The sequence below is a fragment of the Phocoena phocoena genome, chromosome 19, assembly GCF_963924675.1.
Source record: "Phocoena phocoena chromosome 19, mPhoPho1.1, whole genome shotgun sequence".
Taxonomy (NCBI): Eukaryota; Metazoa; Chordata; class Mammalia; order Artiodactyla; family Phocoenidae; genus Phocoena; species Phocoena phocoena.
This window is the reverse complement of record NC_089237.1, coordinates 47320057-47342324: the sequence shown is the minus strand read 5'-3', so window position 1 is coordinate 47342324 and position 22268 is coordinate 47320057. Positions and strand designations below refer to the sequence as shown.

At 41.1% G+C, this 22268-nt stretch overlaps 1 protein-coding gene across 1 annotated transcript in view; it reads left to right on the top strand.

Moving 5' to 3' along the window:
• The window catches only part of SMG6 (SMG6 nonsense mediated mRNA decay factor), a 235560-nt gene that overhangs the window by 8587 nt on the left and 204705 nt on the right, over positions 1 to 22268 (top strand). Inside the window, exons 5-8 of the mRNA XM_065897653.1 lie at positions 638 to 744; positions 977 to 1055; positions 9179 to 9289; positions 9657 to 9869. Coding sequence (XP_065753725.1) covers positions 638 to 744; positions 977 to 1055; positions 9179 to 9289; positions 9657 to 9869 — 510 coding nt within the window. The remainder of the gene's footprint in view (positions 1 to 637; positions 745 to 976; positions 1056 to 9178; positions 9290 to 9656; positions 9870 to 22268) is intronic.

Below are 22268 nucleotides of genomic sequence, written 5' to 3'. Positions count from 1 at the left end.
TGTCTTGCAAAGGGGATGCAATGCAGTAACACAATACAGTTGTATTAACAGTTTGAAGAGAGAAAGATGATGGCAGGAAAAGAACAGAGTAAACAATTATTTTAATATTTGTATATCACTTTTTTTTTTTTTTGGCCGCACTGCGTGGCTTGTGGGATCCTAGTTCCCCAACCAGGGAACAAACCCAGGCCCACAGCAGTGAAAGCATCGAGTTCTAACCACTGGAGCTCCAGGGAATTCCCTGTATGTCACTTTATAATTTGTATTTTTACACTTATTCCCTACAGTTTCCCTATGAAATAGATATTTTTATATTCCGATGAAGAAACTGAGTCCCAAAGACTTAGCTGAGATCACACAGCTACTACAAAGAGAGTCAGAATGTTTTCTTCCACTTGACTGGGACTCGAAATAAGAATGACCTCCTTTCCCTTTTGCACTCTTTCTCGGTAAATTTTGCATCACATTGTTGGCTTTTTTTTCTAGTCAAGGTTAGACTGAAAACTTTTTGCTTTGTTGAGGACGACTGGTGCCTTATTATGAATGCTGCTCTGTTATTTTGACCCCATCCCTGTCCTTTGGGGTTGAAGTTAGAGTTTCTTGGGTATATGCTACTGACTGATCGTTTTTCCTGAAGGTAAAATATGCCTTGATCAGTGCCCAGCGATGTATGATTTGCCAAGGAGATATTGCCAGGTATCGGGAGCAAGCCAATGACACGACAAACTACGGGAAAGCACGCAGGTACTGTTGCCTCTTGTTCATGACTCCTCTTCCCTGTGTGGCTTTAATCCAAGCCCTATTAAGAGCAATGGGCCACCTGAGCTGCCTCCTATATATATGTCCTACAGGTGACCCTATTTGCCTCATGCTTTACCACTCCAAGGTTACAGCTTAATTAGTAAGGGCTATCAGGTGATGAATTGGGAAAATGTTGATAGAGAACTTTTTTTTTTTTACTGTTTTTCTGTTACAGCTGGTACCTGAAAGCCCAGCACATTGCTCCCAAGAATGGGCGCCCCTATAACCAGTTGGCCCTGCTGGCAGTGTATACGGTAAGAAATCTTGGATGGGGAAGTTATTTTGCAGGCAGTGTGTTAGAAATATGAATTTTGATAGCATCAGCTCCTGGAGCTAGATTTCATCTGAACACTATAACCCAAAGCATATCCCCTTCTGCCTCCCATCCCCAAACTCCTTTTGTTACTGTTACTTTCAGAGGTAAGTTGTCAGGATCCCTCACTTCAGTTAAATCCACTTTTACTGCACTTAAGTTCCTAGGGGAATGCTTATTCTCCAGCCAAACATCACTCTTTGTTTTTGACCAAGGTTTCTGCTCTGAATCTTGTATTGTTTCCCTTCCCTAGGTTGAACTAGGTTACTCATTTCTGGAAGGAAAATAAGGCTCCCTTTATCTCTCCCCTTTAAAGTCCTCAACTAGTCTGAAGTACATCCTTCCTTCCTTTTCTCAGATCATCCCCTCGTTCATCTTAGCTTTTCACCTAAGGAGTCTCCTTAGCAGAAGCACAGTAAGTGCCAAATTGTACCTCTTTAGATCTTACCAAACTCCTCTAAATGTGCCTCTAAAGGTGAGCCTTGGGAGCTGACAGAGCTCCTAGTGAGGAAGCTGACTTCAAGGGAGACGGGGAGGGGCCACTGGTAAGTACCAAAGGTTTAAGAAGCAGCTAACGTGCTCATTAGCAGGGAGAGTTTTCTTAATGCTGTAAAATTCATTGCCCAAATAAACAGTGCTTGAATTGATATTTTTATTCTACAAAGATTCAAAAATATTCCTAATACTTATTTATGGATGGAAATTGTTGATTAAGTAATGTGGTTTACAGATACACTTCGTGCAGAATCTATTGAATCTTTCTGTCTCTCTGCTTTTTACCTCTGTCCTGTTCTCTTTGTGATATGCGTTGAGATTTTTTTTTCACCCCTCTTTGTGGCTTTATTTTTCTCTCCCCTTTATTCTTATCCATCTTCTGTTTTCCCTTCTCACTCATTTCTTGTCTCCTTTCCCAGTTTTTCTTCTTTGTAATAATCTAATGAATTGTGTTTTTTTCTTGTTAACTAGAAAATATAATTAAAAAAATTTTCCCCTCAATGGCTTTTAATAAAAGTTGTGGTAAAATTCATGTAACAAAATTAACCATTAATTATGGTCCGTACCTAGGAATGGAATTGCTGGGTCATATGGTAATTCTATGTTTAACTTTCTGGGAAGCTGCCAAACTGCTTTTCATAGTGGCTGCACCATTTTACATTTCCACTGGCAGTGTAGGAGAGTTCTAGTTTCTTCATGTTCATGCTAACGTTTGTTACTTTTCATTTTTTTGATTATGACCAACCTAGTGGGTATGAAGTGATACCTCATTGTGGGTGTTTTCTTCTTTAATATTCTTTTTCTTTTTTGGTCAGTTTTAGGTTTATAGAAAGTTGAGCAGAAAGTGCAGAGAGTTCCCATATACTTCCTCAGCTCTCAGTTTTCCCTATTATGAACATCTTGCATTAGTGTAGTACATTTGTTACATTTGATGAGCCAGTATAGATACGTTATTATATTACTAAAGTCCATAGCTTACACTAAGGTTCACTTTTACTGTTGCACACTCTGAGTTTGAACAAATGTATAATAACATGTATCCACCATTATATTATCACGCAGAATATTTTCACTGCTCTAAAAATATCCTGTGCTCCAACCTCCACCTCTTTATCCTTCTTCCTTCCCCCAAACCTTTGGCAATCACTGATGTTTTTACTGTCTCTGTAGTGTTGTCTTTTCCAGAATGTCATATAGTTGGAACCATACAGTATGTAGTCTTTTCATATTGGCTTCTTTCACTTAGCATTTAGGGTTATTTTTGTGACTTGATAGCTCTTTTCTTTTTATTGTTGAGTAATATTCCATTGTATGGATGTACCACAGTTTATCTATTGCCCTATTGAAGGACATCTTGGTTGTTTCCGGATTTTGACTGTTATTAATAGAAGTGCTGTAAACGTTCGTGTGCATGTTTTTGTGTGGACATAAGCTTTCGTCTCATTTGGGTAGATACTTAGGAGTGTGATTGCTGGGTTGTGTGGTTAGAGTATATATAGTTTTGGAAGAAACTGTCAAACCGTCTTCCATAGTGGCTGTACCATTTTGCATTCCTACCAGCAGTGGATGAGAGTTCCTATTGCTGTGCACCCTTGTCAGCATTTGGTGTTGTCAGTGTTCTGGATTTTCCTCATTCTAATAGGTGTGCAAAATCCTATTTGTGTTAAACTTCGTTTTAACTTGCAGTTCCCTAAAGACATACAATGTAAAGCATCTTTTAATATGCTAATTTCCCATCTGTGTATTTTTGGTGATGTGTCTGTTTAGATCTTTTGCCCATTTTTAAATTGGGTTGTTTGTTTTCTTATTGAGTCTTAAGAGTTCATTTTATGTTTTGGATACCAGTCCTTTATCAGACATGTATCTTACAAATATTTTCTCTCAGTCTGTGGCTTTCTTTTCATTTTCTTAGTGTTTTTCACAGAGCAGAAGTTTTTAAGGTTAAGGAAATCTAACTTAGCCAACTTTTTCTTTCATGGATTGTGCTTTTGGTGTCGTATCTAAGAAGGCATGACTAAACCCAGGTTACTTAGATTTTCTCCTATGTTATCTTCTAGGAGTTGTAGAGTTTTGCATTTTACATTTAAGTCTACGGTACATTTTGAGTTAATTTTTGTGACAGGTGTAAGGTCTGTGTATAGATTCTTTGTTTTGCATGTGGGTGTCCAGTTGTTTTCAACACTATTTGTTGAAAAGACTATCCTTTCTCCATTGAATTGTCTTTGCTCCTTTGTCAAAGATCGACTGACTGTATTTGTGAGGGTCTACTTCTGGGCTCTGTATTCTGTTCCATTGATCTATTTGTCTGTTTTTTGGCCAGTACCACACTGTCTTGATTACGGTAGCTTTATAGCAAATCTTGAAGTCGGGTAGTGTCAGTCTTCCAACTTTTTTCTTTTTTTTTTTCTTTCTTCCAGCTTTTTTCTTTTCCTTCAATATTGTGCAGGCTATCCTGGATGTTTTGCCTTTCCATATAAACTTTAGAATCAGTTTGTTGACATCTACAGATCTAGTGAGTGTGAAGTGGTATGTCATTGTGGTTTTGATTTGCATTTCCCTAATGACTAATGATATTGAACATCTTTTCATATGCTTATTTGGATGTTTGGAAAAATGTCTATTCAAGTCCTTTACCCATCTTTTTAAAAATTAAGAAAATTAAAAAAATTTTTCTTAATTGTAAAATACACATAAAACCAAATTTGCCATCTTACCCATTTTTTAAAATTAAATTAATTAATTAATTTTTGGCTGCGTTGGATCTTCGTTGCTGCATGCGGGCTTTCTCTAGTTGTGGAGAGCACCTCTACTCTTTGTTGCGGTGTGCGGGCTTCTCATTGCAGTGGCTTCTCTTGTTGCAGAGCATGGGCTCTAGGCACATGGGCTTCAGTAGTTGTGGCACTCAGGCTCAGTAGTTGTGGCACTCAGGCTCAGTAGTTGTGGCTTGCGGGCTCTAGAGTGCAGGCCCAGTAGTTGTGGCGCACGGGCTTAGTTGCTCCACAGCATGTGGGATCTTCCCGGACCAGGGCTCGAACCCATGTCCCCTGCATTGGCAGGCGGATTCTTAACCACTGTACCACCAGGGAATTCCCATCTTACCCATTTTTTTTTTTTTTTTTTTTGCCGGACGCGGGCCTCTCACTGTTGCGGCTTCTCCCGTTGCGGAGCACAGGCTCCGGACGCGCAGGCTCAGTGGCCATGGCTCACGGGCCCAGCCGCTCCGCGGCATGTGGGATCCTCCCGGACCAGGGCACGAACCCGTGTCTCCTGCATCGGCAGGCGCACTCTCAACCACTGCGCCACCAGGGAAGCCCCCATCTTACCCATTTTTAAGTGTACTGTTCAGTAGTGTTGAATACATTCACATTGTTGTGCAATCACTCTCCAGAACTCTATTCATCTTGCAAAACTGAAACTCTCTACCCATTAAAACAACACCTCCCTATTTTTCCCTTCCTGTAGCCATTGGCAACCACCCTTCTTCACCTTTCCACCTCTGTGAATTTGTCTACTCTAGTTACCTAATATAAATAGCATCTAAAAGTATTTGTCTTTTTGTGACTGGCTTATTTCAGTTAGCATTATATCCTTAAGGTTCATCCATGTTACAGCTCATGTCAGTTTCCGCCTTAAGGCTGAATAATATTCAATTGTATGTATCTACCACATTTTGTTTATCTGTGCATCTCTCGATGGACACTTCTACCTTTTGGCCATTGTGAATAATACTACTATGAATATGAGGGTGCAGATACCTCTTCGTGACTCTTCTTTCAATTCTTTTGAATATATACTCAGAAGTGGAATTGCTGGGTCATGTGGTAATTGTATTTTCAGTTTTTGGAAGAACCACCATATTGGCAGCTGCACCATTTTACATTCCCACCAGTAGTGCACAAGGGTTCCAGTTTCTCCACATCCTTCCTAACACACACTATTTTCTGTTGTTGTTGTTGTGTGTGTGTGTGTGTGTGTGTGTGTGTGTGTGTATTTAAATAGTAGCCAGCCTAACTGCTTCAAAGTTGTATGGCATTGTGGTTTTGACTTGCATTTCCCTAATGAGTACTGATTGTTTAATGTTCTTGTTGGCCATCTGCATATCTTCTTTGGAGAAATGTCTATTCAGATCCTTTGCATATTTTTAAATTGGGTTGTCTTTTTTTGTTGTTGAGATGCAGGAGTTCTTTATATATTCTGACGTTTATCAGATATTTGATTTACAAATATTTTCTCCCATTTTATGGGTTGTCTTTTCACTCTCTTGATAGTGCCCTTTAATGCACAAAAGTTTTTTTTTTTTTTTAAAGATTTATGTATTTATTTGGTTATGCTGGGTCTTAGTTGTGGCAGGTGGGCTCCTTAGTTGTGGCAGGCGGGCTCCTTAGTTGTGGCATGCAAACTCTTAGTTGTGGCATGTGGCATCTAGTTCCCTGACCAGGGATCAAACTGGGGTCCCCTGCATTAGGAGCTTGGAGTCTTAACCACTGCGCCATCAGGGAGTTCCCCACAGAAGTTTTTAATTTTGATGAAGTCCAATTCATCTATTTTTTCTTTTGTTGCTTGTGCTTTGATGTCATAGCTAAGAAACTCTTAACCAAATTAAAAGTTAAGATTTATTATTTATTTATTTAGAGGAAAATACAGGGATACATTTTTTATAGTTTTAGTTCTTATATTTAGGTCTTTGATCCATTTTTGGTTAATTTTTGTATATGGTGTGAAGTAAGGGTCCAGTTCGTTCTTTTGCATGTGGACATCCAATTCTCCTAGCACCATTTGTTGAAGAGACTGTTCTTTCCCCATTAAATAGTCTTGGCACCCTTGTCGAAAGTCAGTTGATACATGATAGGTTTATTTCTGGACTCTAGATTCTCTCACGTTGATCCATATGTCCACCTTTGTGCCAGTACTACGTTGTTTTAATTGCTGTAGCTTTGTGGTAAGTTTTGAGATTGGGTATGTGAGTCTTCCAACTTTGTTTTTCTTTTTCAAGATTGTTTTGGCTATCTGGGGTTCCTTGGAATTCCATATGGATTTTAGGATCGGCTTTTTCATTTCTGCCAAAACAGTCATTGTGATTTTGATAAGGATTGCACTGAATCTGTGGATTGCTTTGGGGAGTATTTACATCTTTACAGTATTGTCTTCTGCACAAACACAGGATGTTTTCCATTTATTTAGGTCTTCTCTAATTTCTTTCAGAAATGTGTGGTCGTTTTCAGTGTATAAGTTTTGCATTTCCTAGGTTAAATTTATTCCTAAGATATAAATATTCCTAACATATAAAGGTATGTTATTATTTTTGATGGTATTATGAATGGAATTATTTTCCTAATTTTTCAGATTGTTCACTACTAATGTGTAGAAATACAAGTGATTTTTCAGTGTTAATCTTTTTTTTTTTTTTTTTTAATATGTATTTATTTGGCTGTGCTGGGTCTTAGTTGCGGCATGTGGGATCTTAGTTATGGCATGTGGGATCTAGTTCCCTGACCAGGGATTGAACCCAGGCCCCCTGCATTGGGAGTGCGAGTCTTAACCGCTGGACCACCAGGGAAGTCCCTTGAGTGTTAATCTTGTGTCTTCCCTCAGTGGTCTGTTGCTACACTAATTAAATTGGTATGTGTTTCTTTCATGGACCTCTTACCTAAGTTAGTACTCTTTTCAAGTTCTTTTCCTCTGTCCCTCCTTTTCTGTCTCTGTGTTAACCCAGTTGTCTGTTTTTTTGGCCATGTCAAGCGGCATGTGAGATCTTAGTTCCCTGACCAGGGATTGAACCCATGCCCCTTGCATTGGAAGTGCAGAGTCTTAGCCACTGGACCACCAGAAAAGTGCCCCCAGTTGTCTTTTAAGATCACTTTCTCAGCTTTTCTGTAACCTTTCATTCAGTGGATTTACTGAGAACATGCTGTGCACAGTGCTTTGCTAGGTGCTGTGAGTGGTAAATATTTGATATGGTTTCTGTCCTGAAAGAAAACATTGTTGAGAAGACAAGTGAGGTGTATAGACAATGATACAAATTAGACTTGATGCAATATGATGCAATTGATTGTTAGATACATCATTTCCTATACCACTAAGAAAGAAGAATGTGAATTAAAATAAGACATGATGATAGATAGTGATTGAGTTGTATCTTGATTTCAGAGATGTTAAAATATGAAAAAGGGCTTCCCTGGTGGTGCAGTGGTTGAGAGTCCGCCTGCCGATGCAGGGGACACGGGTTCGTGCCCCAGTCCAGGAGGATCCCGTGTGCCGCGGAGCGGCTGGGCCCGTGAGCCATGGCCGCTGAGCCTGCGCGTCTGGAGCCTGTGCTCCGTGGTGGGAGAGGCCGCAGCAGTGAGAGGCCCGCGTACTGCAAAAAAAAAAAAAAAAAAAGAAAGAAAAGAAAAAGATCATTGTAGAACTGATAAAATACTGTAAAATCAAATGAGTGGCGTAATTGGAATAACATTAAAGATAGCTCCCACTTAACTGACTGAAACTGAGTACCAGATATTCTGTTAAACTGTATATATTATATGAATTTTAATCTTTTCAGGAGCCATATATGTTGGTGAATATATTCATTTTACAAATAAGGAAACCTTTCTAGGTTGACTTTCTTAGGGTTATACCTAATAAATGGCAGGACCAAATTCAGACTCAGGCAGTTGAGCTTAGAATGTACACCTTTAACCATGCTAGATGAATGCAAGATGGGTCTTTTAAAGAGTGAGTAGGTGCTGGGGAGAGAGGGAAGTAGTAGTCTAGGTGCATTTTGAGACAGAAAAGGTAACAATGTATATGATAGAAAGATAGAAAGGCTTTTTGATATTCTTTCCCCCTTTATTTCAGTGTTTTTCCTTCTTTCTGACCCTCTCCCTTTCTTTTACTTATTAATTGGTTTTAAAATGGACTTGAAGTGTTTACTTGCTGCATGCATTGGATAATAGTTTGTTTCCTTTTCTTCGTGGAGTCAGTATGTTGTAGTGAAGACATAAACTTAGGAGCCAGGCAGACCTAGGTTCAAATACTGGCTTATCTGGGATTTGGCTTTGAGACCTTGTTGGGCAAGTTATGTAATAATCTTCCGAGCCCCTGTCTCTTCATTATTAAAACGGGAATAGTAATCCCTGTGGGGCAGTTTCCTTAGGTTTGGAAATAATATCATAATATCTATGAAGTGCTGATCATTTACCTCACACTTAGCTATGCTTAATCAGTGATATTGCCATTGTTATTTGTAATGTTTTAAAAGCAATAATTAGTACATGCTGAACATTTTCTTTCTCTAAAAAGAAAACATAATTGGTTTCGTATTTTGTGAGCTCTTTATTCGTTTCTCCTGCTTTTAAGCATGTGGCTTTACAAGTACCTCTACATGTGAGACATAGTAGTGGGCAAGAAGAGAGCTCTGACGCACTCGCCATGGCTTCTCCCGTGGATGGTTGTCTCATTTTCATGCTGGAACTCCTCACAGCTTGGAGCACAGGCTGGGAGGGATGGTAGGGTTTCCTGGGTCTGCTGACTCAGGCTGGAGTCCAGAAGAGAACTGGTTGACTCAGTGTCTCTGACCTCTTTCTGCAGAGGAGGAAGCTTGATGCCGTCTATTACTATATGCGCAGTCTAGCTGCCAGCAACCCTATCCTGACTGCCAAGGAGAGTCTCATGAGCTTGTTTGAAGAGACCAAACGGAAGGTGAGTGGGGATGCAGGCAGAATCATTCCTTCCTAGAAGAATGTGTTTCTCTTAGTGTCTCTGTGTCCTTAAGGAAACGACTGATAATGTCCTGAAGGGGTCCCCTCGGGCTGTGCTGATGGGAGTCAGTCAGTCTCTATGCAGAACGAAACTCAGTTTTAGGAGAGCTCTCCAGGGCCCACAGCATCTGGTTTACAGAATTAATAACTTGTATGAGACAAAACAGATGATACTCTGCTACTGTGGAACTATGGCAAAGTCTTTACTTTTTACAGTTCTTGGGCAACAGACTCAGGTGAGATGAGCACTTCTCTTGATTGGCTGAATCCCAGGACAGTCTGAGCTTATATGTTTGTATGTCGTACAGGCAGAACAGATGGAAAAGAAGCAACACGAGGAATTGGAACTGAGCCCTGACCAATGGCAGAAAGCAAAGAAATCCACTTTCCGGCATGTTGGAGATGACACCACTCGCCTGGAGATCTGGATTCATCCATCCCATCCCCGGTCCTCCCAGGGCACTGAGTCTGGGAAGGATTCTGAGCAGGAGAATGGGCTGGGCAGCCTGAGCCCCAGTGATGTAAGTTCCTGAGGGTGATGTTATGAGCAAGACTAGCTGAGTAAGCGTGAGTGTTCTGGTACATGCAACCATGGAGCACGGCACAGACATTCCCATTCATCTCAGGAAAGGAAGATCACTTCAGGCTCCTTGATGTTCTCATTAATGTCCTCCGCCTACACTTCCTTTACCTTTGCTATTCGCTTCCCTCTCTCACCACTATGTGGCACTGTAGAATTTAGTAAAAGTAATTTTTCTAAATGAAGATTAATTTAGGATTTGTATAGGATGACAGTTTTCTGTTGCTTTGGGTTTATAGTCATCAATATGATGCTTTAGGATTCTGTGTGGGATTTTTGAAGCCAGGGAGAGGACACAGTAGTTGGAAAACTGCAAATGGAGGGTTCATTGTGCCTTGAGGGTAAAATTTATAGAGGAGTGGGTGGTGGGGTAATCTGGGACCAGGCCTTGAAGGGTCATGTAATAAGTAATTTGACCTTTATCCTGAAGGTAGTAGGGAGCTACTGAGTGCTTTAAATAGGGAAATCTCAGATGTGCACTTTAGAAATATGACTCTGGCTGCTTTGTGGAAAATTTGGAGAAGGGAAAGACAGAAATAAGAAGAGTAGGAGCGTGCTACAGTAATCCAAGTGAGATGTGAGAAGGACCTGAACCAGGAAATGGCTTTGCAGATGGGGAGAAGTGAACAGAAGTATATTAATGAGGTAAAATCCAAAGGACTTGATTGGACATGGGGAGCTGAGGGAGAAGAGGGAATCAAAAGTAACACTTAGGTTTCTCATTTGGAAACTGGGTGAATGATGGTCTTGGTTTTAGGAGAAAGATGATGAGTTTAGTTTTGGACATGTTGGAATTTCTATAGGACATTGACATGGAGATATTTAGAGGCTAGCGGATATCTGAAGCTGAGGAGAGAGATCTATGCCAGAGATGAAGATACTTGAAGGCATCTGTTATAGATGGTACTGAAGTCATGAGAGAGCTGCTTCACCTGCTCAAGGAAGGAACATAATGATAAACAGGTTCGAGGTCTAAGAAAGAAAGGAGATAGATGGCAGGGAGAAGTCCTTGCAGTTGATGAGAAAGAAGTAGGATCCAGAGCACAAATGAGGGGATTAGCCTGAAAGAAGGTAAGAAAACCCCTCTTGTGCTTGAGGGCAGGTAGGAACAGATAACTGGGGATGCAGGTAAGTTTGTATTATAGGAGGAAGGTGAGGGAGGGCCTTTTGATGATTTCTGTTTCCTCTTTGAAGTTGGAGGCATGGTTGTCTAAGAATGAGTCAAAGGTGGTGGGATAGGAGGACTTGTCCTTTGAGGTTTAATTTAAAATTTCCATTTATCTTCCTATATCTTTAGTCTTTAGCTGTTTTCGGGATGACTTGGAAAGCAGTCATTGCTTATAAATGAAACTACCAACTTCCTATACGTCATGGTGTACATGGGGCCCCAGTACATCAAGGTGCCTTCAGAGGGGTTGCTGCTATGGTAGAATCCCTCACTACTGCCTCTTCTAGTTTGAATATTACCACCCCAAACTGGATGCCTATTTGAATAAGAGATAAATTGTTCTATTGATTAACTCCACTGTGTGTCTTTAAAATGAAAGCAACAATGACAGTTTGAGAAAGCATTTTATGGCTTTCTTTGGTCTTGGCCTCAAGCTTAGGGAGTATCTCTCATAAAAGTTATAATTAATCTTTTATAGCTTTCTCTCTTCCATTAGGTGTTTTATTTATTTTTTAAGCAATGTGTTTGTAAGTTTATATTTTTATTCTTTTTCATTTTTAAAATTTATTGAAGTATAGTTGATATACAATGTTATGTTAGTTTCTGGTATACAGCAAAGTGATTCATTTATACATATATATACATATTCTTTTTCATATTCTTTTCCATTATGGTTTCGTACAGGATATTGAATATAGTTCCCTCTGCTATACAGTAGGACCTTGTTGTTTATCCATTCTATATCCATTTGCATCTTCTAATTCCAAACTCCCAGTCCATCCCTCCCTTACCCCTCCTTCTCCCTTGGCAACTGCAAGTCTGTTCTCTACGTCTGTGAGTCTGTTTCTGTTTCGTAGATAAGTTCATTTGTGTCGTATTTTAGATTCCACATATGAGTGATATTATATGGTATTTGTCTTTCTCTTTTTGACTTGCTTCACTTAGTATGATAATCTCTAGGTCTATCCATGTTGCTGCAAATGGCATTATTTTGTTGTTTTTTATGGCTGAGTACTATTCCATTTTTTATATATGTATATATCACATCTTTTTTTTTTGGAAAAGGAAAGTGATTTTTTTAAATAGATCTTTATTGGAGTATAATTGCTTTACAATAATGTGTTAGTTTCTGTTGTACACCAAAGTGAATCAGCCATATGCATACACATGTCCCCATATCCCGTCCCTCCCACCCTCGCTATCCCACCCCTCTAGGTCATCGCAAAGCACCAAGCCGATCTCCCTGTACTATGGTGCTGCTTCCCACTCGCTAACTGTTTTACATTCCATAGTGTATATATGTTGATGCTACTCTCACCTCGCCCCAGCTTCTCCCTCCAGCTTCTCCCTCCCACCCCGTGTCTTCAAGTCCATTCTCTATATCTACATCTTTATTCCTGCCCTGCAACTAGGTTCATCAGCACCTTTTTTTTTAGATTCCATATGTATGCCTTAGAATATGGTATTTGTTTTTCTCTTTCTGACTTACTTCACTCTGTATGGCAGACTCTAGGTCCATCCACTTCACTACAGATAACTCAATTTTGTTTCTTTTTATGGCTGAGTAATATTCCATTGTATATATGTGCCACATCTTCTTTATCCATTCATCTGTCGATGGACATTTAAGTTGGTTCCATGTCCCGGCTATTGTAAATAGTGCTGCAGTGAACATTGTGGTACATGTCTCTTTTTGAATTATGGTTTTCTCAGGGTATATGCCCAGTAGTGGGATTGCTGGGTCATATGGTAGTTCTATTTTTAGTTTTTTTTTTTTTTTTTTTTTTTTTTTTGTGGTACGCGGGCCTCTCACTGCTGTGGCCTCTCCCGCCGCAGAGCACAGGCTCCGGACGCGCAGGCCCAGCGGCCATGGCTCACAGGCCCAGCCACTCTGCGGCATGTGGGATCTTCCCGGACTGGGGAGCGAACCCGTGTCCCCTGCATCGGCAGGCGGACTCCCAACCACTGCGCCACCAGGGAAGCCCTATTTTTAGTTTTTTAAGGAACCTCCATACTGTTTTCCATAGTGGTTGTATCAATTTACATTCCCACCAACAGTGCAGGAGGGTTCCCTTTTTACCACACCCTTTCCACATCTTCTTTATGCATTCATCTGTCGATGGACTTTTAGGTTGCTACAATGTCTCGGCTTTTGTAAATTGCGCTGCTGTGAACATTGGGGTGCCTGTATCTTTTCATATTAGAGTTTTGTCTGGATGTATGCCCAGGAGTCGGATTGCTGGATCATATGGCATGTGTTTTTATTCAGTGTGTAGCTTCTCGGAGCTGCACATTGGATCCATTACATTTTATTATTTTATTTTTAATTATACAAATAACATACGAGTGTATTTTTAGTAAAAATTTCAGATGATCACAGATGTGTGCAGAGTAAAATGTGGTAATTTGTTTTCTAAACTATTGTTGAAGCTGTTTATATATTTTCAGCCTATACATCATCCTTGGGTACATGCACCATCCTTAATTTTTTTAAATTTACATCTCTGGGTTTGGGCTTTTAGTTCTATACTACCAGCACTTGAGGAAGAAGGCTGCAGTTTCATAGCTCTCTGTTTATCCAGTTAGGAAACCACACTGCCTTTTTTACCTGCTTTCTCAGGTTCCAGCCATCTTCCCATATCCTTTTCTTTTTTTTTTTTTTTTTTTTGCGGTACGCGGGCCTCTCACTGTTGCAGCCTCTCCCGTTGCGGAGCACAGGCTCCGGACGCGCAGGCTCAGCGGCCATGGCTCATGGGCCCAGCCGCTCCGTGGCATGTGGGATCTTCCCGGACTGGGGCACAAACCCGTGTCCCCTGCATTGGCAGGCGGACTCGCAACCACTCCGCCACCAGGGAAGCCCCCATATCCTTTTCTTTCATACAGCAGGCCCCAAGAACTTAGCTTGCTTTCTCTGTTCCCTACAACAGGAACATACAGTTGATGGGAAGTGGGAATCTATTCACAGACGTTTGAGTAATTAGGCTTTGGGGATACAGAGATTAAAACAACCAAAAATGATTTTTAACCTTAGGGAGCACTCAGTCATGTGGGGAAGACAGAAACATATGATTATATTATATATTATAATGCAGTGTGCCAAGTGCTGTGATAAAGGCAAGGCTGAGAGGCTATGGAGCATAAATTAAAGCATCTAATGGGCATGATTAGGTAAGGTTAGAATGAGGAGGCACTTTGTAGCTGAAGGATGATGTAAGGGCATTTCCACTCTCAGGCTGAAGGCTTAGGGAGCTGCAAGTCATTCAGTATGGCTGGAGGCTAGGATGTGAGTGGTGCTCTTGCTAGAGACTTGAGTCATCCTTTACCCCTTCCTTTCCTATACCCCACATCCAGTCAGTATCAAGAGCTGTTTGATCTACCCCTAAACATAATTTGAATCTATCTACTTTTTTCTATTTCTACTACCACTATCGTAGTACAAGCTATCATTCATTATTTCAGTAATCCACACACTATTAAGAAGTTCTTAATGACCTTTCCACATTTATTCCTGGTCCTTCTTAGGCCTTTCTTTTTGGGCAGTAACCCAAATGAGCTTTCAAATACATATTTCCGGTCATGTCACTTCCCTATTTGAAAGTCTTCAGTTGGTTCTCTTGCTCTTAGAATCAGGTCCAAAATCCTTAAAGTAGTTTACTGGGCCCTCCAAGATTTGGTCTCTGCTGCTTCTGACCTTATTCTGTACCCCTGTTCCTCGCTTTGTTCTTGTTCTGTAGGTATACTGGCTTCTTCCTTGAAGGGCCCAAGTTCTTTTCTGGCCCTTGGCTATGGCACATTCTCTTTGCCTGCAGTGCTCTTCTCTCTTTGTCAGCTCCATTTTTGCTTTTCCTTAAACTCTCAGCATAAATACCACTTCCCTTTTCCAGGGAAGCTTTTCCTGATCCCTGAGCCTGGTTGTTTCCCCTTTGTAATGCCATATTTCTGATTAAGTAATTTTACAGTTACTTAAAAACTAGGTGCAGTTTTGTTCTTGTTGGTTAAAGCCTCTCTCCCTTGCTAGATTCAAGCCTCTGTGAGGGTGGGGTCTGTATCTGGTTGCTCATTGCCTTATCCCCATTGCCTGCATATAGAAGATTCTAAATAAATCTTAGTTGAGCATATAAAGGAGGGGAGGAAAAGTGAGGGATGAAGCTGGAGAAGATAGGAGGGGCCAGATTATTCATAAATATTGAGGAGTTTGGATATCTAATATTAAGAATTTTAAACAGGGGATCATATAACCAGATTGTGTAATGATCACTCTTTTCAACACTTCTACTATCAGAACAGATTTATTTGTTTGTTTTTAAAATTTTTTTCTTCTTATTTTTTGATTTATTTGTTTTTTAAAGGGAATTTTTTTAATTGCAGAAGTAACACCAATTCACTGTATCTAAATCAAACAGAAATGTACATAAAGTTTAAAATGAGAGTCACTTGTGTTCTTTCCTTCAGAGACACCACTATTAACTATTTGATGTAGGTTCTTCCAGACCTTTTTCTAAACATTTATAGGTGTGTATGTATACATACATACCTGCAGACACATGAAATATATTTTTTTAACAAAAATGAGATTATACTATATATACTGATATACAGTTTGCTTTTTTTAAAAAAATTATTTCTTTATTTGGTTGCACTGGGTCTTAGTTGCGGCAGGCGGGCTCCTTTAGTTGCGGCTTGCGGTTTCCTTAGTTGCAGAACTCGGGCTCCTTAGTTGGGGCATGTGAACTCTTAGTTGCGGCATGCATGTGGGATCTAGTTCCCTGACCAGGGATTGAACCCGGGCGCCCTGCATTGGGAGTGTGGAGTCTTAACTGCTGTGCCACCAGGGAAGTCCCACAGTTTGCTTTTTTGAATTTTCCATTGGACATGCAGTCAGTTCTCCTATAAGGTAAGACATGCATTCCTAAAAATCACTGCTATACACAATTGCACAGTAAAAACTACAGAGCTTACGGGGAAAATGGAGTTAGGAGCACAACACTCAAAAACTTCCTCAGTGACATATTTAAAAAAAAAAAAGATATAAACCTAATAAAGCAGTTGTACAGTTTTATACATGTTCATTGGTTAAGAAGTATGTAGATACTATCTTGAAAAAGACATGAGGTTTGCTTGTAGAAGTGGGCTTTGGAAGGATTACTGCTTGTGAGTTATTGTGAAGTGATGGAAGGAGGGTTTTTTGAAATTGGACCGGCAGGTATAACACCAGATGGGGATAGGCGTGGCTCAGAATGTAAGTTTACATGGTGAACTGCAGTAGCTGGTGGATGTTTGGGGGGGTGTGTGTGTGTGTTTTGTGTGTTCCTGTGCAGCTCGGTTCAGCTGGGTGGAGTTTTCTGTGTTTACCTGTTGTTTTTCCTGAACAAAAGAAAAATTAGTGTTAGGTTCAAATTGTTCCCTAATATGTTGATCATGATGGAACAGATAGACATTTTCAAAACAAGCTTGTAGCAGAACTGACTGTGTTTCCACTTGTCTAAGAGTGTCTTTTCTTAGTAGTGTGGCTGCATGATGTTTCATTATAAAGGTGTGTGCCATTTATTTATCTGTGTAATTAAATGTGTGTCGTGCTTTACTTGCGTGTTCATTTCAGTTGTCCTTTTTGAGTGATTAGCCTTGATAGGAGTTGCTCCTTTGGCAACTCCTGGAGAGTTTCTAGCACAAACTGCTAAAATTCAGATCCATGAATAAGAAACAGAAAATTTGGCTTCGGGTGGTTGTTAGTCATGATAGTAATCTCCAAACTGGTTTGTCCTGTCTCTGCCAAGCGTGAGCTTTTGCTGTCTCTCTGCGTGGCTGCAGGAGGTTAGCTTGTGGGTTGCTGGTTTTCAGCCTTGAGATGTGGTTTGGGTTGAACATGCAACCTGGGGAGGGACTGCCAGCCTCAGCTGTAAGTGGCATCCTCTGAAACTATTGAGCCCCGCATTTAAACTCTCTCTGTCAGCTAGGCCACTCAAATTCAGTGTCGACAGGGTTCCAAGCATTCTTTATTTAGTGGATGTGCCTTCCACTGTGTCTCAACTCCCTTTGGAAATCAGAAAAGGGTACTGCTTAGCAAATGAGTTGTTGCTGAGAGTGAGTTAATCTAAGGATATTAAATTAATGGCTTCAGAAATAATGTTCATACTGAAAGGTGAGAGTCTCTGATGGAGCAGCTGAGGATGTTCTCAGACCTGATTGCTCTGTTATCAACATCTTGAATGCAGTGTAACGTGTGTCTGTTTGCTGGGGAAGAATGAGCTGTTGATAGATGTTTGTCTCTCAGACTTCAGTGAGTTCTCCTATTGTGGCATGGTTTGGCTTACTATTCCCGGCATTTTCCTCAACCCATTGTGATTGTTATATGTACAACATGCGTGGTGCTATGTGTAGAAAATATGTCTTTAGACAAATGAAATGTCATTGTATATTTGGCCAAGCTCTTGCAAAACCTTCCTTCTCTTTGACTCTTCTGAATATGTTTTAGGGTTCAGACTAGACTGGACCTCAGTAGCTACTAATACCTGTTATTGGGTCTTTCCTTATTTGAATCTCTCAGATTATTTCACCCACCAAATGATATTGTTTGCCTTGGTCTTTTTCGTTTTGCTCCTCATCCTTCTGTCACATTCCATTATTTACTTTATTTCTTTGCATAGTATCTTTTTTTCAAGACTTAATCAGATCTGCAATTTGGTGCAGTTACCCCAGACTTCTTAGAGCAGAAGGCTGTATTCTGGGTCCAGTGCTTAATCAGACTGAAGTTTGATTTACCTGTCCTATTGTGCCAGCTTTGTGCTAAGATTGTAAAGATGAATACAACATTGTTGTTTCCTCAAAGAGCTTAGAGTCGGGACCTCCCTGGTGGCACAGTGGTTAAGAATCTGCCTGCCAATGCAGGGGACATGGGTTCGAGCCCTGGTCCAGGAGGATCCCACATGCTGTGGAGCAACTAAGCCTGTGTGCCACAACTACTGAGTCTGCGCTCTAGAGCCCACGAACCACAACTGCTGAGCCCGCGTGCCTAGAGCCCATGCTCCGCAATGAGAGAAGCCACCACAGTGAGAAGCCTGCACACCACGACAAAGAGTAGCCCCCGCTCACTGCAACTAGAGAAAAGCCTGCGTGCCGCAACGAAGACCCAATGCAGCCAAGAATAAATAAATTTTAAAAAAGAGAAGAGTTTAGAGTCTAGTGCATGGGTCAGCAGCCTTTTTTTGTGAAGGGCCAAATAGTAAGTATTTTAGACTTCGCAAGCCATATGGTCTCTGTTATTACTCACCTTTGCTGTTGTGGTGCTGAAGTAGCCATAGACAAAATGTAAATGAGCGAGCATGGCCGTGTTCCAGTAAAACTTTGTTTACAAAGACAGGTGGCAGGCTCGCTTTGGCCTGTGGGCCTTACTTTACCAACCTCTGGGTGAATGGAAGGAATGGCTACATAAAGAGAATGTTTCAGTATACAGTTTATTGTTGTTTGCAGTAGTTATGTTCTGTAAAGTCACCATAGACACTGAATTAGTAGGTTCTGAACCATTGCTCCTAAGGGAAATACAAGGTTAGGTTCCTGTGAGCCCCTGGTTACAAGATTTTCATCAGCTGATCAGTACATAACCTTATTTTATGTATGCTTCTATTTAAAGACACCTTATTTAATATGTTGTTTATTCATTAACATTGAACTCATGGCCAGCAGCGCTATAACTCATGCCCAAGCCACTTATCTAGCACACGTATTTTCTCATTAAGGCACATCACAGCCTTCTCGTGTTTAGGAACACTAGATAGCATTTTAGCACTGCACTTGGGGACCATTTTAATCAGTGCACAAAGATGTGGAAAATGTGGCACTAAGTAGGCCACAGAAAGGACACTAGTTTAAAGTATGAGAGAAATCACCTGTTTGATCTCAGCTGGGAATGTGCTTATGTGGAGACTCAGATTTTTTGCTGCTCTGTACATGTTCACAAATGACTGTGAAAGCACCGTGAGTATTGATTTTGGGGTCGCTAATAAGTTTTAGTGAGTGGGTGAATTCATAAATACGAAATCCACAGATAATGAGGACCAACTGTATTGTGTGAGTGTCATGAGGGAGGTATGTCTTGGGTGCCTTGGAAGCACAGAGAAGGGCACTTGGTCCAATCCTGGTGGAGGCGTGGGTTGTGGTGGCGAAAGGGAGGGTGAATTCAGAAGGCTTCCTGGAAACGTTAACTAGGGAGAGTGAGAAGAGAGTGTTCCAAGTAGGAGGAACAGCCCGAGCAAAGACAGAGGTGGTGTGACACAGCAGAAGCTTTGCAGGGTATCTAAATCTGTGATGAGTTTGGAGGATAATGTGAGAAAGTTGGAGTGGTGGAAAGACTGAACCTTCTGCAGGAACCACTTTCTTGTTTGGTGCTGTGGATGCCTGGGTGTGTGGTGGTCTGTAGGCTGGTCCCGTATAATATCCTTCTGGATTCTGGAAATAACATTTTGTTTCTGGAATTTCTCATTGTTTACTTGTCACATCTGCATTGTTAATTCAACAAAAGCAATACTCTTCCATTCATTAAATTTGGTAGGGTGAAAGTGGACTGAATTTTTTGCCCCATAGTTTGCTGATTAAAATTTGAGGACTGCTCTCTTAGATGGTGCTTTAGGCATTCTGAGCTCAAACCTGGAGAAGGTACTAGTGTCTCTTTGTGTCTTGGTGGTTGGAGGAAATTGCTAATGGCTTCAATCAAGAAGGGCAAAGCTCTTTTCATTTTCATATTTTTATCGCTTTTAAAAATGCACAAGGCCAACACATGCTTGTTGTAAAAAAGCTTGAAAATGCAGATAAATATGTTTTATCACCTAGAGATAGCCACTTTTAAAGGGGACTTCCCTGGTGGTGCAGTGGTGAAGACTCCACGCTCCCAATGCAGGGGGCCTGGGTTCAATCCCTGGTCGGGGAACTAAGATCCCAGTGAGATGCCACAACTAAGTCCATCCACCACAGCTACTGAGCCCACGTGCTCTAGATCCTGTGCGCTTCAACTAGAGAGCCCGCACACTGCAATGAAGACCCAGTGCAGCCAAAATAAATAAATAAATAAAACATTTTAGGGTATGCTCTTCCTGCATATTTTTTTTTTTTTTTTTTTTTTTTTTTTTGTGCAGTACGCGGGCCTCCCACTGTTGTGGCCTCTCCCGTTGCGGGGCACAGGCTCCGGACGCGCGGGCTCAGCAGCCACAGCTCACGGGCCCAGCAGCTCCGCAACATGTGGGATCCTCCCGGACCGGGGCACGAACCCGTGTCCCCTGCATCGGCAGGCGGACTCTCAACCACTGCGCCACCAGGGAAGCCCTTCCTGCATATTTTTATAGGGCACAGCATTTAGATTGGAAATGTCGAGTGTCCATTATCTTGGGATATCAGAAGAGAAAAATCCATGCCTAATTTTTAACCTAGAATCTGGTTGGGAAAGTGGTATTCTAATATCTATGGTCAACACAGTTATCTGTATCTTGGTCTTTATCAAAGTAGCACAGTTAGAGTGACACCATAATGTCCTGTCTCTTGTGCATAAAGAGAAACTTCTCAAGCCACAACAATAAGGAAGAGTGAGTTCAAGAAAGGTTAGACATCTAATAGGACTGATTATTGTTGTTTTGTTTTTTATAAATTTATTTTATTTTTGGCTGCGGTGGGTCTTCATTGCTGCGTGCGGGCTTTCCGTAGTTGTGGCAAGTGAGGGCTACTCTTCGTGGCAGTGTGCGGGCTTCTCAGTGCGGTGGCTTCTCTTGTTGTGGAGCTCGGGCTGTAGGCATGCAGGCTTCAGTAGTTGTGGCATGCGAGCTTCAGTAGTTGTGGCTCATGGGCTCCAGAGTGCAGGCTTGGTAGTTGTGGCGCACGGGCTTAATTGCTCCATGGCATGTGAGATCTTCCCGGACCAGGGCTTGAACCCATGTCCCCTGCATTGGCAGGTGGATTCTTAACCACTGCGCCACCAGGGAAGCCCCCTGATTATTGTTTTTGAAAGATTGAGTCTGAAAGGATCCATTTCATGAGGCAGCATCTTGAGCTAGTAATAAATTGGGGGCATGAGGGATTAATGTGAGGCCCCCTGGGCATAGGAAGTTTGTGACCTTGTTTGGAAAGCTGGATTCTTGTTGGAGAAATTTCTAGGCAGTTATGTTAGGGTTGGTTTCTAGGAAGGTGGGAATAGAGATTGACAGATCTAGTAGAGGAGTGATTGCCTATTTAAATATTTTAATTAAAGAAATGTATTTTTTAAAATGTTTTATTTATCTTATTTTATTTATTTATTTTTGGCTGCGTTGGGTTTCCGTTGCCGCACGCGGGCCCGCTCTAGTTGCCTTGAGCGGGGGCTACTCCTCGTTGCGGTGCACGGGCTTCTCACCAAAGAAGCAAAGGTGGCTTCTTTGCTGCAGAGCACAGGGTCTAGGTGCATGGGCTTCAGTAGTTATGGCACGCGTACTCAGTAGTTGCGGCTCACGGGCTTCAGAGCACGGGCTCAGCAATTGTGGTGCGTGGGCCTAGTTACTCTGTAGCATGCAGGATCCTCCTGGACCAGGGCTTGAACCCATGTCTCCTGCCTTGGCAGGCAGACCCAACCACTGAGCCACCAGGGAAGCCCAAGAAATTTTTGAATGGGGTAATATAGTATATGTGTGTTTATATGTAATATAAATTGTATATATAAGACAGGTATATGATTGTCCATTAGTGGCATATCATACACACTGTTATTCACCTTTGCTTTTTTTATATTACTTATAATTATATAAGTAATTTTTTTATATTACTTATAATTATATTATAATTATATAATTATATAATTATATATATTACTTAAAATATTACTTATATTACTATTGGACTTGGGAGTTGGGAGATCCTTCCATGAGTGATTGCCTACAAGTCCATTATATTTCTTTAGGGTTTGGAAGCTTGTTAGCTTTCATTAATTTTGTCCAGCATTCTGTATGTCAGAGGCAGGATAGTGCAGGAGTTAACAGCTTGGGTTTTGGGAAGTCCTAAGTTCAAGTCCTGGTTTTATCAGTTATTAGCTGTGAGACTTTGGGCATGTTCCTTAATCTGCCTGCGCTTCGGTTTCCTCATTTGTAAGGTGGTGATAACGATAGACTAAATGAGATAATACATGTAAAGAGCAATGAGGCTTGATGATTCGTAACTTCTCAT